We start from the raw sequence: 16015 nt of genomic DNA, 5'->3' as shown, positions 1-16015 counted from the left end.
ATGAGACTTATCAGCCCCATAGTAGTACCATTTATGATTTTTTGATGTATGATAAAAGTGGAATGACGTAAATTCACCAGACCTTAAAGCACTATAAAAATATTTGACATGTTATATTAATATCAAAAGAGCATATTGCTTGTACCTGTTTAAAATTTTTGTAGTACATAGGATCACTTTCCTTATATCAGTGTTTATCGCTGACACTTAAATATGAGCCAGTATTGAAAAACACCCTGATGAAATACACAATTGCTTGTGCACATTTTGATAGTCTCTTAGGGCAGCATTTTTGTTTTTAAAAAAAAAAAAAGCTTGAAGGTCAACTAACTGGCAAACTATTTAGTCACATTAAATCTTGCAATAAAACAAACTACTGTTTAATTTATATGTTGTAGGTCCTCCTAGATCAGGTTTACCCTGCACTTACGTTTAGTATTAGTATGTTTAGCTTTGAACAGTAAGATTTTGACTAATGACCAGAGAATTGTTTTTCCATAGATATGAGGTTTTATGAAATGGTGTGTAACTTAATGAGACTGTTCTGCCCTCAGCCTCCAATACAGAGAGTATGCGTTCATGCCATTGGGTTGTCAGTAAACTGAATGGAAAATAAGCTTCTCAAGTTTATGAGTTAGCTGCATTTGTAAAACAGATGCTACACTTTTTTAGAAGTGGAATTCTCGTTTTTCTCTCTTTATAGTCATTTTAAAAAATGTCACTTAGAAACATAAGCCTGACAAAATTCTTCTTGTTTGCCATGTGTAATTATCTTTCCATAGTCATGTATTTTGTTTCATTTAAAAAAAAACAAACTAATAAAATACCTGCAGTTTCTACATTATCTTTATGTAGATAGAACTGAATCACTTTTTTTTTTCTTATTTAAAAACGAAATTATTGCAGACAGGGAATTTGTTTCCCAATGCAGTATTTTAATACTATTTTGAGTTGACTCTTCTTCTTAGGAAACATATGTAGGATTTATCTGTGCAGTACTATATATACTATACTACACTTTGTGGTCTTTCTAAACCTGCTTCTGTTCAGTATAGCACAATTAAAATCCATGAAGCTATAAGCTCCCCTCGATCTTTCATTGATTCTCTCACACCTGTGGTACTAAGGTGTCTCTCTTGTGATTAAGCACACCACTCTATAATAGTCTTGTAACAACTGTAAAGTTTGTTGATTAGATAGTGCAGAAAATGGAATATGGTGTCCCAGGTGAGCTATTACAGCAGCAAGCGTCAGTGAAAATGGTGGGAACAAATAGGTCAAGTGCTGTTTTAGTAGATTGCACCATGAGGGCAGCTGAGCTTGGGAAGTAAAATTAAGAATGATTAATGTAGCTGCTAGAGTCAGTGACTGAGCCAGTGTGACAAGAATGATAAAGGAAATCTGGCCATGTAATTGTCACTTTAAGGTTTAAAAATGTGCATTTATGAAAATGTGTGCTTATATTCAGTATACAACACAAGCATGCTGGTCAAGTCCTCTTTATCTCACGCTGCAGGTTCTTTAGAAATGGTGTGATGTTAGGCATTGATAACAACATAAGGTCAGAGGTCTTGAAATTTTGTTATTAAGGAGAAATAATTATATCCTCTAATATTTGTATACATTTGATTTTTTTACTTTGGAATATTTTAAAGGTTTATAAAAAGCTCAGATCAAGTTTTGTTCTTTTTTGCTAGGACTTGGTTAAAAGGAATGCACAATGGAATTCTCCTGTCCTAACATAGCATGTTATGTAATGTGATATGAAATATCTTCTTTCTTCTTATGTAAATAACATGTGCTAACGAGGAGGGTATAGGAAAACAGAGATGTCATCTCCTTGAGTTATTTTTAAATACTATTGATTCCTTCAATTTCTAAGTAGCAGTGTTCCTCTTCTAATGTAGTACAGACATTTTTGATCCAGGTTTTCTCTTCCACCTGTCGTCTTTGCTACATTTTGATGTTCCTTTGATATGTGTTTCATTATGGTATTTATCTCTCTAATATCCCATAAATATCATAAGAGCATATTTTTCCCTTTCCTTACGTTATTGTACTTGCTTATCTTTTCTGAGTAACTATTAATTCGTAGTGTCCTGTCAGCAGCAGATGGAGATAGGAAAATTGAACAACATTTCTGATCTCAACCTGGGATGAAAGGTCATTTCTGGGGTAGGTTGCCTGTCAGAGCTGTCTGTGAGAGAGCCAAAAGAAACTGTGAACTCCCTATGAGCTTACAGCACCAGTCTCTAAATTGGAAGGAAATTCTCTCTCTCTCTCACACATGCACACGCACACAAAGGAACATGGGAAGAATATTTGGGACTGTGGTAAGCTGTCCTTAAAACCTCAACACTGTCCTCTCCTTGTATAGTGGTCCTAAACAATGCAAAACTGTTTCATTAGGTTGTTTCCACACACACATTCCCCCCATGGCCTGTTCTTCAGTTTATAGTTCAGCATTCTGTATTGTAAGGTGACTTGACAATGTCAGTTGGCATGGATCTGATGCCAGTGTATGTTTTAATTAGTTCCTTTAATGTTTTCCGTCAGCCTAGCTAGCCCTCTTGATACTAATAATTTCTAAGCTCTTGAAACCAATGGCACTGCACAGGTAATAGGTATGCTCTCTATTGAACTCTGTACCAGGTTCCTTAGCCATGTCAAATGGTAGCTCTTGGCACCATCCTTTGGACCTGACCACACTTTCCACATTGAAATTTGGATCCACCATCCAGAGATAGTAAATGTTGTTTCTTCCAGGAAAGTCATTTGGTTCTTGTATCATTCCCCATCTCAGAGAGTCTAGTAACATGAGCACAATTGAGTAGATTCCCAGCTGACGTCTCACCGGAGTCATAGAAAAAGGTAAAACTCTTTCAGCCACTTCCAATCCTTTGCTACAGTGAGCATCTCCCAGATGTATGCAGACATTCCTATTGCTGCTACTGGCTCCCCAGTCATCTGGGTGTGCCCCGGTCTCCCCTTTTGCCTTCTTCTGTCAGAGCTGGTAGTCTGTCTTGACACTGATTTAAAGGAAGCCAAAATCGCTGCAGAACCTATATAGCTCCCACTCAGCCTAATAGCAGAGGTCAATTCCCCTCTAAAAACATAGCAAAAAGCATTCTTTATCACTTAGCAAAGAGCCACACTAGCTTGTTGCTAAGAAGTCTGACATACCTTCTGTACCTGAGGAAGGAATCTAAAAAGAAAGCCAATCTTATTCTTCAAAGAAAAAGGGGAAATTTCATCTTCATCCTCTCTAAAATTGATCTCTTACTCTAAGGACATCGTTCTGAAGAGTTTTGGTCCAGAGGATATTAGCTATTTAATCAGTATAGTGCTCAAGGCCCTAGATTTGTCTGAAGATGCTGCACCACCTACTGCCTAAAAGAAAAGGAATTTTCGTGACCCTCACAAAAAGGAAAATATTTCTCACTGTTTCCAATCTACAGGATCAATGATAAATGGGGACACCCTGACAGCAAATATTTCCTACTAAAGATACTAAATAAGCTAACTGAACTCTATAAAGAGAAAAAAGAAATCTTGGACTCCTTATTAAATAGCAGTACTCATATCTGCTTGGAGCCAATGTCTCCAGTCGTGATTTACATGGAGTCCTGACAGGCATTTGAGGAGAAGAGTGCAATGGGGCTACTGGTACAGTAAGATCTTTCATACTGCACCTTAAACAAGGAAGCACCTACTATGGTCCGCTTGCGGAGGACTGCTTGCTGCCTCCTGCAAGCTGTCCCTGTTAACCCTGGAAATGGGAATAACATGAAATGGGAGAAGAAAAGGGCAGGTCAAGAAGAGTAAGGTCAAAACAGAGACTTCTAAGTATTACAGCAAAATAAGTCAGATTTATATGTATTTAAAAATACAAATGTGAGAAGAATTGAGGATAAAAATATGCCCCTGGCTTTTGGAGGATAAAATAAAAATAAACAAACGTGAGCCAAGCATGCAGTTTATCATCACTCCTATAGCACCTTCCACATTCCATATGTAGAATGTGATACCTCATGTGAGTGAAGTTGCTAAACTCTCTCTTTGGCAAAAGAGATTAAATAGATATGCAAAGTTTCTTTATAGGGGCAGAGGAAGAGTTCCAAACTAAACAAGAAGAAAATCCGTAGCTTCAGTAAATTTCATACAGATATTGTAAGTTTAGCAGACATTGGCTATACGTCTTGCCATTCACCTATCAAAATCATATATGATCATCTCTCTAAATTAGTTTCCTTTGTCCTATGCATAGATAGAAATGAAATATAAAAAGATCTATGGGACCATCTTTTTCTAGAATACCAGTATTCCTTAATATTGAAAATAATAAAGGATGTGATTACAGCTGCAAATGCTGGTGCTGTAGATATATATATAGAATGCCTGTTATTCTTGATGTTTGAGAGGGAGAACATCAGAAGACTTTTCTCTATCAGCTTCAATCCCAAAGCAGCGCTAGTGTCTTTTCTTTCCAGCTGCTCTTTTGAAAGTGCTGACTCTGATTTAATTAATCTCTGCTGTTTCACAATAGGATAACACTGAAAGCAAAGCTGGCATAGGGGCAGCTGAAAAGAACATACTGGTAGCCAGTAAAATATTTTTATGAGCAAGATAATTTTTGAGGGGAGTGTTTGATAATAAATTACCAAAATAGAAGTGAAAACTAACTTTTAGACTATAAACTTAAATGATGTTTTGTTAAGTATGTTACATAGTTTGTGCTCATAAATAGGTACTCTCTGAAAACAAAAACAATCTAACAACTCTATCTAAATAGTACTAAGGCCATGATCCTGCAAACATGTATGCAGATGCTTAACTTTACTCATGTGAGTACCCATTGAAGTAACATAATGACTATGTAATATAACTGTGGGTGTTCTCATTATCCATATAAATGTATAATCCTTGGAGTCCTGTTAAGGTCTTGGACTCAGTGATAAATTCTGACAATGAGATCCACAAATTAATTGTATTGTGTGTGGGGTTTTTTGTTTTTTTTTTTTAAATGAACTTTTATTTATCTTAAGTCAACTTAATTGAATATACCCTCGCTCATGTATTATGAGAGGAAAAATAGGAGACTCCAGCTTACATTGTCCTATACATTTATTACATTGTAAGCCTGTAATTTTTGGTACTTCCATGATTTAAAAAATGAACAGACTTTTTCTAATAGCTTGAAGAATATTAGTTTGTTGGCGATTCTAGGCCAGACCCCTCAGTCGCCTCTGATGCATACTATCATCACTGCTTGATGACATTGTTGAAAGCTTATTCTTGAGAGAGGTGCCCATAAGAACCACAGTTGTCTCTAGAGGTGTGTGGGATGCCTGTTGAGTTATGGCTGTCATCCACTTGCTGCTGGAGGGCAGTCACGTAGCTCTTTAATGATTCATTGTCATTAATATATTGCTGTTGCTTGTCAACAGAAGAGGCTGTACTTTAGAGCTTTAAAAAAAAGTCTATGAAACATAAGGTAAATTTGTTTTTATAGGCCTATATCAGTGAGGTGCAATCATGGCAGAGCACAGTATATAAAAGCAAATAAGTTTTGCCTTTGTGTAGCCCCACATGGGTTTCCATTCCCTAAAACACAAATGCACAAGCAGGAAAACCTTAGGAGTAGAATAGCAGGAATGTTGCAGTTCTAATGTTGAGGTATACAAGACAAGCTGATTTTTGTGAGGAAACAGCATATTATGCCTTTCTCTAACCATTCTTTATTCTCTTGCTTTTCATAATTACACGGTCACCTCAAAAGGAGTAGTAATAAAACAAATGGCTTGATTTTTCTAAATGCTGAAGAATATTCAGACAGCAAAAACAGAACTAAAAAACCATGTCTTTTTGCTACTGTGTTCCCATTAGGGGGCAATGTATTCTTTGGCTACTCTAAATGGAGGGGGGGGGGAACATTATGCTTGTGCTGTATTGACATGGGAGAATTATTATGTTTTAAAATAGCATCATAGAAAATGTTTCATTCAAAAAAATATCCAGGATAAACATTGCTTATTTTTGCCTATCTCAGACTGAATATCCCGCATCATATTTATATAAAACAGAAATAGATATTAGGATTGCTGTCTCCTGGATCCATCACAAACAAACCCTACGATCTTGTGTTTCATAAAGCTTTAGATAAACAGATTTTTTTTCCTGTTCAAATTAATACTACAATACAACACGTCCTAATTTCACAAATATATAGCCAGAATATTTAAATAATAAATCCTCTAGTGCTAGAATTTGATGCTTGACCGGTTCATTTTATGTTAAATGTAAGCTTGGAAAATAGTCACTATGGGAACAAAGAGTTAATTACTCTGAGCTCATTGCTCCCTTCTATTTGAAGCAAGGAGCAGTTTAGTATAAATGATCATGTTTTCTATTTTTTTCCCTTAGGAAAAAAAGAAAACCAAGAGTTTTGTGTGGCGTTCATTTAAATAAAAATAAATTAGTATTATTTTCTAAAAGATCAGCATAGTCTCAGACTTTGAGAAATCTGTCAGCAAAACAACATTTTGTTATTATTTCTTTCTAGGAGAAATGAGGATTTATTTTGTCCTCATTGACTGATTTTATTCAGAAAGCAGGTGACAGCAATCAGTTCCAGTGTCATCTACATCTTCAATTATTTTACAAACCACAGGAACTAATTACAGCCCTCAGGCTCTGGCAGAGTCAGCTGACTTTAGCATAAGACTTTTTTGGCCACCAAATACCTCTGAGTAATTGTCTATTTGTGGAAAATAAATTAATAGCTACTATTTTTATTTAAATATGGGGACCCATAGATGTGTCTGCAGGTGGAATGAGTACGTGATGGGGGGTGCAGAGAGAGAAGAAAGGAGAGAGACTGAACATGACGCAAGAGAAAGGAGTAAAAGAATCACGGAGAAAATGGGAGAGAGGATTGAGCAAAAAAGGAAAAAAATTGAAGGGAAGTAGAACAAGAGAGAGTGAAAATAAGAAGGAACCATTATTTAACTATACAGAAAAATTAGACTGGGGCAGACACTGAAACAGACACAGCAGACGACACCAAGATACAGTGTAGAATGAAAGAAGACATGTAGTGAAGGAAAGGAAAAAGGAAAGCTGAGCCAAATTATGGGAAACCTAGAAAGTTAATTTTAAAAAAATAGGACTTTCATATCAAAACATTACAGTAGAATAGCGTATATATTTTCACTAGGGATGTAGTTGTACAATAAATGTAGGAGGAGTAATTAAAAGGGCTTCAGGGGCTCTCAAAACCTACAAAACATAAACATTTGGACCATTCTGAAGATGCTGCCTGCACGGATAGACTGTCAGCTTAACTTACCTAACAAAGAGGAAATCTGAAAAAAAAGCAGATGTATGTAGTAGTCCAAGTGAAATAGTTATCTGTAATTCATACATATATTACTTTGTTTCTGTGAGCCAATTGTATAATTCACATATATGAGGCAATAATCACATTTAATATATGATTTTGTAATAACTTATGTTAATAGTATAACAGCGCCTTTTGTTCAAAAGGATCAAAAAAGTATTTTGTGAACAATATATATCTGGGACCCTTGAAATACAGCCACATCTAGGTTTGAGGATGATGACAAATTACACAATGCATTGCAGAAAGGATATGTGAGCAAAATAGTGTTCTTATGAAAAATACCATACTATCTGTAATGTCCATTCAAAGTAGGCAGAAACTTTGTTTTTAAAGTCTCATCCAAAAGATGACTGCATAATAAACTTGTGGAACTAAAAGTATCTACCTCAAAAGAAGGGCTGAGTTGACCCAGCTGGGATCTGAACCTTTGACTCCAGCAACTTTAGGAATTTTAAACCTTAGACGTGGAACACCAGAGAAATACTTCAAATATGAGACAAACAAGTGAGAGTGTGGTGTCACTGTTATGAATTGGGGCTATATTCAGGCAACTCATGCATTCTGATTCATATTGTGAAGTTGTATTATGAAAATCTGCTGTGTCATGAATAACTATATGTGTGTGAGTCCACTATTGCTGACAGGTCTTGTAGAACATATGCCCCAGACAGTCCATACAGTAAGAAGGTCTTTATAACAACTCTTTTTAGGTGCAAACATCTGGGATAATGGATGAGCTGCATCCTTAGGAAATCATTTGAATTGATTCCTCTGAAAGGAGGAAGAAGGTAGGAGCAGTGGAAAATTAGTAGCAAGAGAACAAAAGAGGTCAGGAACCAGGAGAGGTTTAAAATAAAGAAACATCAGATCAGGGGCCAGATAGGAAAAGGATGCATGGGGCAGGAGAGAGCAAGGTCACAGAAGCTGGGTAGGGGCTCTATGAGAGAGAGACCAAGCAGTTAGCATGCAACAGCATGCAGGAGGAGGGAACACCCTACCAGCCTTCCTAGATGCAGCTGGTTCCCACAGAATTCACAAAGAAAGGGTGAGGGACATTTGCTGTTTCAGATGCTTGTTTGCATGATATGTGCCCTCCTGTGTTTTACATGACTAAGTATAAAAGAGCATTAATGTGTTAGACCCTGTGTGAAGTGTCTCTGTATGTTAACTGCTCCATAACTACTGTTTGCTCCTGAGAGAGTGGAATGGTAACCAGAGGCTTCACACCATTTGTGGAAGAGCTTGGAGAGGGGTGTATCTTGGTACTGGGGGGCAGGTCTAATGGTTAGCACTGTGCTCTGAGGAGTTAGGCAGCTGGATAGGAGGTAGCAACACTCAGAGGGGGGTGACAAATAGTGGATGTGCCCTGCGAGGGGATGTCAAAGGGGGTATGCCCTGAGAGTATGCCTTGGTACCCTGAGATTGGGGCAGTGGCTGGACTCCATTCAGGCTTCAGGAGCTTGAAACACACTCTAAGGGATCCAGACCACAGAGGCTTGGACTACCCTCAGAGCAGTCCTAGTGGGTGGCCAAGAAAGGGTGCTCACTAGAATCTGTGACAGATACAAGTATAGTAATCTCTTTCTAGAACAAAGATGTACCAAAATGTAGCTTCTCAGTCAAGATTCCCGATATCACTATGATTTTGAAACCTGCAACTTAATTCAGCTGATGGTGTCCATGTACTAGTTAAGGGTCCAGTCTTTCTCCTATTGTAGTTTTGCACTACTTTCAGTGGGAGACGATTGTGGCCAAGTGTATCAACAATATATGAAACAGTCAGTCTGGTTAAAAACACTTGTAGTTACGGAAATCCTGTAGTTAAGCAAAAGCATTCAATATTTCACCTATATTAAATAATTGAAATCTAGTTGGGAGTCTCCTGGATTCTAAACATCTCGTTTCCACAAAATTCAGCTCGTTTATTAAGGAGAAATTTACCCACTGTCATGTGTGCGCACAGTATTTGCTGGTCTCACCAGGCACTAGGGCCCCTTCCCATCCTGCCCACTATGTTCCTGCGTGCCAGCTTATTTGTACTGATTTTTAGAACTTCTCTTTCTAGTGAGCAATAGGCTCCCTGCACCACTGTTCTGCCAGTGACTTCCTTTGTTCCTCCCACTGCCCCCCACTCACACAAGTGCTGACACTCTGCCAAAGCTTAAATTTCACTCTCACCAAGGCAATGTTGCCCAGTTCTAGAGGGTATTGGATTGGGAGGCAAGAGACCTCACTTCCGTTCCCAGCTCCGCGACTGACCTGCTGTGTGACTTTGAGAAAGTCATATCATCTCTGTGCCCATCTGTTTTCCTCATTTGTAAAATGGGGCGAGTGACACTTACCTTCCTTTGTAAAATGCTTTGAGAAATACGGACGAAAAGTGCTATGCAAGAACTGAGTGTTCTTGGTGGTGGAGGTTGATTTGGATGAAGAGTTTACTGACTGAAAAGGAAGATTAATTGACAATATGATTTTTACAAAATTAACGGAACTAACTATTTATTGGGTCTAATCCCTGGGTTTCTATTGTTCTGATCATATGAGAAGTTATGAGAGAAAGGTAGACCTGTCATTAGAGCATGGTTTATAACATTCTAAATCAGGTTTTGCAGCAGGCTTAGGAAATAAATGGTGGTATACTGATATAAAATATTTTAGATATATTTAACAAAATTATCTTTTTTCCTCTCACCAATTCAGATCAGTTGTTCCATGTTTTGGCCATGCACATGCGGCTTTACAGCATTGACTCTGCGTACAATCCATGGAGAAAACTAACACAGCTAATGCAGGATAGGAATTCACAGTAAGTATTTTAAAATACCCAGCATCAGTATAGTTCTGTGGACAAAATGGTCCCTTATCACAGAATGAGTTACAAATTTCTAAGCTAAAAATCTTTATTTGTCAGCAATCTGAATTCCGTAGCATGTAAGATACCAAACTTCATGTCTAACACACAATATATTTATTTGCGGAGAATTTTCAAATCTGCTTTATACAAAATATTAGAGATTCATATTTATGATTTTAAAGTAACATTGATAAGCCTAGTACGCCCAAAATTCAGAGTGGTGGGAAATAGGGCTTGTAATTTTCTGTGCATTTTAACCTTTTAACTTAGATAGCCAGGGACAATGGATTTCTCTGCTTTTTCTCAATCTCTCTGCCTTGTTGCCTCTTTTTATTGAGAGGAGGATGGAAAGAGTCTGCGACTGCCACTACTGAGAGAGTGGTGGGAAAGGCCAGGTTCTCCTCTGAAACCACATTGTTTCTCGATCCCCCTAGGGGAGCAGCTAGTAGCACTGGAAGGAGGCTGAGTCCCTTCTTCTCTGCACACTTTGAGCAGTGTCTTCATAGATGAGCTGCTCCCCTATGGCTTGAGGCCATATTGGGTATGTCTACACAGCCTGCAGCATGAGCCTCAAAGCCCAGATCAATAGCCTTGGGTTTATGGGACTCACGCTAGCACACTAAAAATACCTGTGTAGATGTTTCAGCTTCGGCTCTGAAGGGGTTGGGCTTCAGAGCCCAAGATGCAACTTAAAAGTGCTGTTTACGTGGCTATTTTTAATGTGGTGGCATGAGCCTGAGTCCGTTGACATGGGCTTGCTGCCATTGGCTGTGTTAACACTCATAGTTCTGCAGTCCGCAGGCTTCTCCTCTGTCCTGATTGCTAAAGATTGGTCTAAGAGCTTCCAGTAAATTGGGGACTGATGGATAAAGGCTTGCGGGCCTTAAACTGATCTTGGATGACTCTGGCAGGGACTGTTATAATTTATGATATTTAGGAAAAATCACTGTAATGATCACGCCTGCTTCTAGTTAAGCATTTGCTGCCTTTTCTCTTGGATATGGACCTTGTTACAGTAAAACATGACACTGTGTGACATCAGGATCAGGTTAGTGCAACATGCTCTGCAGGAAGAATGCTTGAAAGTTACCATTCTAAAGTTTTCTCCGTATTAAGATTTCAATTCTGATCTCTACAAACAGTTGTTGGTCAACCAGGGATCGCCTGTCCTGTTGTGCCATGCATTGTGGGTACTGCTCGTGCATAATTTCATAGTATTAAAGTTTAACAATGGGAATCACAAATGAAAGATTACCTATGTCTATGGAGAGGTATTAGGGAGATTTGGCTATGTGTAGCTACAAGATTTTTTTCTAGTTGAGCTTTTGAATCAGTGGTTCCAGACCTGTTTACCTGAAGAAATGCCTTTCTCATCATGTCATACTGCCACAGTTCAGATCAGCAGAGGAACTCACGCTGGAGCTCCCTCAGTAGAAATGAGAGGGAGCTGGGCATTCTGTGAAAGGTTCCTCAGTTTTGGGCCTTGGTCCTCTGGAGCTCAGATTGGTTAACCTAGTGAGTATGCTGCAAAGCCCATCTTTTTTCTTCTCTACCGCTGTTGAGGAAAGGGTGGCAGAGGAGGATATATTTGCGGCCAGTCCTTTTGCATTATTTTATTATTTTAATTTGTGCGGTGTGCACCCGGTGCACAGTATGAGCTCTTGTAATTACACTTTTGGAATTCGAAGAAATAAATAAAATCTTCAAGTGAACTGTGTATGACCTGAAGATATTTGAAAGTTCATGGAGTCTTTTGAAAGTACATCTTTTTCATATATTGTGAGAACTCAGTGTCATGAGAAGGTGATTTACTACAACTCTTACCAATAATCTGCAGAAGCTTAGGAGGTTGATGGAGAAGTATCAGTGCAGGCTTAGGAAATGGATCGTACTCTGTCATTCTGAGTCTAACTAAGTGTTTTAGTGATTTAAATCATCATCTTTCCCAGGTTGGGATTTTTCCAAAAGGAGAATATCTGTAAATAAAAGAAAAAGATTTAAATAGCACCACTTGCTTATTCTGATTGTAAACAACATAATGACAAAGTCCCAGCAACTAAACAACTTTTGACTGAACATCATTAATGTGTTCACTGTGCTACTTCTAACGTTCAGACAGAAACCAACACTAGCAAAACCAGTTCTGTGTCAGAAGAGTATTGTTCATCCAAGTTCTTTGTTTTTAAAAAGAACAAAACTTCCTACCAACGCTCTGGATTTGTTCTATCTCATTTTTACTTTAAATAAACATTTTAATTGAAAACAGATTTTGTAAGGAAATTATTTACATAAAAGGTTTTTTACTTTTCAGCTTTGTAAATTATCTACAAAACGCAAGCATCATTGCATTGTATTTTTCCGACTCTTATATTATGTTAATAACTTTGTTTAAATAAATACAAATTTAGAAGAATTAAAATCTCCTGACTTTTGAGCTAACACTTTTAGCTTGGTTTTCCTCCACACAACTGGCACTGATTCGTACATCAGACTGTAAAGATTATGCCAAATGTATAGGATTAAAACAAAATAATACTGTTTCTTTAAAAAAAAAAAAAAAAAAAAAAAAAAGTAGTATTTCAATGTGCGCAGCTGTTTAGTTGCTAACAGCTACAATCTATGCTAAGGTCTGCCTCCATCATTGGTGAGGGTCCTGGGTATCTGAGAGATTTCCTCCATTCTTGTGTGATGCCTCTTTGAAGTGCTTGAGTGAACAGTTCCCTTGTTTAATTAGAATCATGATAGCATCAGGACATTTTTGGTCATGAATTCATGACTTGGGAACTTTCTTCCCACACCCACTTGGTCTGGCAGAGCCCAGATTTGTTGAACTTCAGATCAGTACTGCTGGTGTATCCAATTTTCACAGGCTTTTCCTGTAGAAAGGAAGCATCTGATTGGGATGTAGGTTTGGATAGAAAAGTGATTTATTGTCCAAGAGGGAATAAGGAGAAATGTATAGTCTTTTTTTACTCAGTTGCCATGTTTTTAACTTTTGTACAGCACACAGATCATTGGATACAACTTTATCCATGTAAATAAATAACCCTAGACAATTTAGGAAATAGTTAATACAATGTCACATTAGCCACGCACATATGAAGCCATAGCCATCCCAAATCTGGGATAAAAGCAGTGTTGCTTTAAACTGAATTCTACAGGGTGGCTTAGTCTTCTGTGTTTGTTATATTGACAGATAAAATGTTTTGGCAGAAGGTGCTAATGTCAAGGATGATATGACAGGATGCAACTGTCCATAGAAAGTTGTGAAGTTCCTCTATACAGTAGGTGCACCAGGCAGTTGTTCAGAGGATGCTGCAAGTTAAAGCACTCTTTGCCTGGATGGGCAGTCGAACCTTTTCTGCCCATTTCCTGTGTGTTGCAGAGAAGCTGCACAAAAGGAAGATCAATGGTCAAGTCACCTTTTGAGGCCGTATGGTCCTAAATGAGCAGCTTTGCATATGGGTTTCTAGGGGTAAGGCTTAGGGGCTGAGGGAGGAAAAGGGAGCAATGTTTTAAGCAGACAGTCCAAGAGAGACCGAGACCAAGAGACAGTGACAGTGGTGCATTAGTTGAGATTTCTACAAGTGGGAGTTACCTATGTACAGGCTGTGATTGCACCTCTGTTCAGGGAAACAGGAGTTACGAACAATCTTTAAATAAATCATATTAGAAAATATCTTGATACTGCATCACCACTTTCTCATCAGATGAAAAACTGACCTGCTACAAAAACCCACAAAAATTAGCAAAAGGGCAGCAACATAAAACTGTGTTATGTCCTACGTGGTTCCCAATACAAAGGGTAGAGTTTAGCAGCGGTACAGGCTTGTCCTTGTTGATAAGGCTTCTGTGCTTGGCCATTCCTCTTCCCTTGCATCAGATTGCCTGACAATGCAAACAGAGCTTTGGTTCAGCGTTCCCACCTTAATTATTGCAAGTCCCAATTTTTATAGCTGATTGGGGGGTGGCTACAAACTATTTTCACTTCCCTTTCTCCCCCCTCACTCCCCACCCAGTGTCATTCTCTCCTCTCCCTGGGGGACTCACATTTCTAGGGCTGTCTTCCCTGAATGAGATCATCCATACAATGGCTTTGTTCCCCTTCCCCTTCATCATCACAAAACAGGCCAAATGGAGTAAACCCAGAGGTGTTAAGAGGTGCTTTTTACTCAAGGAGACCCTCTCTGGAGCCACTGAAGGGTAAAGTGGAATATTTCCACAATTGCTCCCAGTCCCAGCCCATGAACTTCTGTTCTGCCAGAGAAATGCAGCCTAGTTGTCTTGGACTGGAGGAGAGATTAGTCCCAGAAAGGAAATTGAGTAACAAATTTTCCATGTATGGACACATCAGAAGGTACCTCTTTGTACTGTATCGTACAAACCTCTTTTCAAAATGGATGCATGGGTTCATTTTAAAGTGCCTTGCTTCAGCACCATGAGATGTTACATTAGCTTGCTTTTTATTAACTGCTACTGTGGTACAATCTGTTGGGAAGTCAGACTTATCAGGCTTTCTCATATGCATAGGGGATTAGCAGGATGGATAATTTCCATACTCTAAACAGAGTTTATAAATGCAGCTTCAATGTCATAATGAAGAAGTTTCTTAGGCTGTTAACGAATGACAGAGCGCTTTTTAAGTGCTTAACGTGCTGCAGTGCTTGACGTAGACTGAAGCAGCTTATCTAAAACCTTGACATTTCATATAGCTTTACTTCTCCAATTCATGTGGAATGAATAAATTAGGGAAGCATTTCACTTGTTCTCACATTTAAAAGGTGAGTCTTCCATAATTTTTTGTGATCTTGCCAGTCATCACTGCATATTATATAAATTGGAATCTTATCTAATTTATCGTGCCAGAATTGGCATTTGACCTACTTATCTATTGCTGTGAAAGGCTTTAATTCTGGTGCTTCCTGAAGGAAAGAACTTTTCAAATATAAATATGACCAAGTAGAGTTAAGGGTCTTTTTCTTTCTCTTTTTTAAAATAAATTTAAAATTCTAGAAGAAAACTATTAAGGTGAGAAATTTATTAAAAGGACTTGTTTATAATTTCAGGGCACCAGTGTAATACAATTTTTATAAATCTATCTCACAAAAGACAAAATAAAATTAACCATAGGTAAAATTTTCAAAGTGCCTATGTGATTTAGGAGCCTAAATTCCTACGTTTTAATGAGACATAAGCTTCTAAATCATAGATTAGTGTTGGAAGGGACCTCAGGAGGTCATCTAGTCCAACCCCCTGCTCAAAGCATGACCAACCCCAACTAAATCATCCCAGCCAGGGCTTTCTCAAGCCACACCTTAAAAACCTCTAAGGATAGAGATGGAGTGCCTATGTCACTTTTGAAAATGGGTCTAGGTGCTTTTGAAAATTTGACCCCCCTCATACCCTTTTTTAGAATTCTAACTGTTAACACATATTGTTTTTAGTGGCTTTATTTATACTCGGTCAATTTTGCTCACTGTATACACTGTTAGTTTTCAAGAAGAAAAGGCGATAATATAGATATAAAATAAAACTCCTTTTACTGAATCCTTCCTTAAGGGCTCCTGTCATCATGGTCATAGAGACAGTTAGTCAGTGAGATTGTGCTAACCATGTATGCCAGCTCAGTGGTATATTCACTCCAAACCCCCTTTCTCAAGAATTTTTAACTCTCCAAAGGGGCAGTCTTGTTAAAAGTCTTTACAGTAACGGAAATGATGAGTCACAAACACCATAGTCTGGTTAATTGCAGAGGATTC

At 38.1% G+C, this 16015-nt stretch overlaps 1 protein-coding gene across 3 annotated transcripts in view; it reads left to right on the top strand.

The window, feature by feature from the left end:
- The window catches only part of UBR3 (ubiquitin protein ligase E3 component n-recognin 3), a 184666-nt gene that overhangs the window by 129426 nt on the left and 39225 nt on the right, over positions 1 to 16015 (top strand). For all 3 annotated transcript variants that reach the window (XM_067549265.1, XM_067549264.1, XM_067549266.1), the window contains exon 31: positions 10103 to 10208. In XM_067549265.1, coding sequence (XP_067405366.1) covers positions 10103 to 10208 — 106 coding nt within the window. The remainder of the gene's footprint in view (positions 1 to 10102; positions 10209 to 16015) is intronic.

Source organism: Emydura macquarii, unplaced genomic scaffold, assembly GCF_026122565.2.
Source record: "Emydura macquarii macquarii isolate MOO-44397 ecotype Brisbane River unplaced genomic scaffold, CSIRO-AGI_Emac_v2 contig_1253, whole genome shotgun sequence".
Taxonomy (NCBI): domain Eukaryota; kingdom Metazoa; phylum Chordata; order Testudines; family Chelidae; genus Emydura; species Emydura macquarii.
The sequence above is the reverse complement of the archived record's forward strand: the minus strand, read 5'-3'. Positions and strand labels throughout refer to the sequence as shown.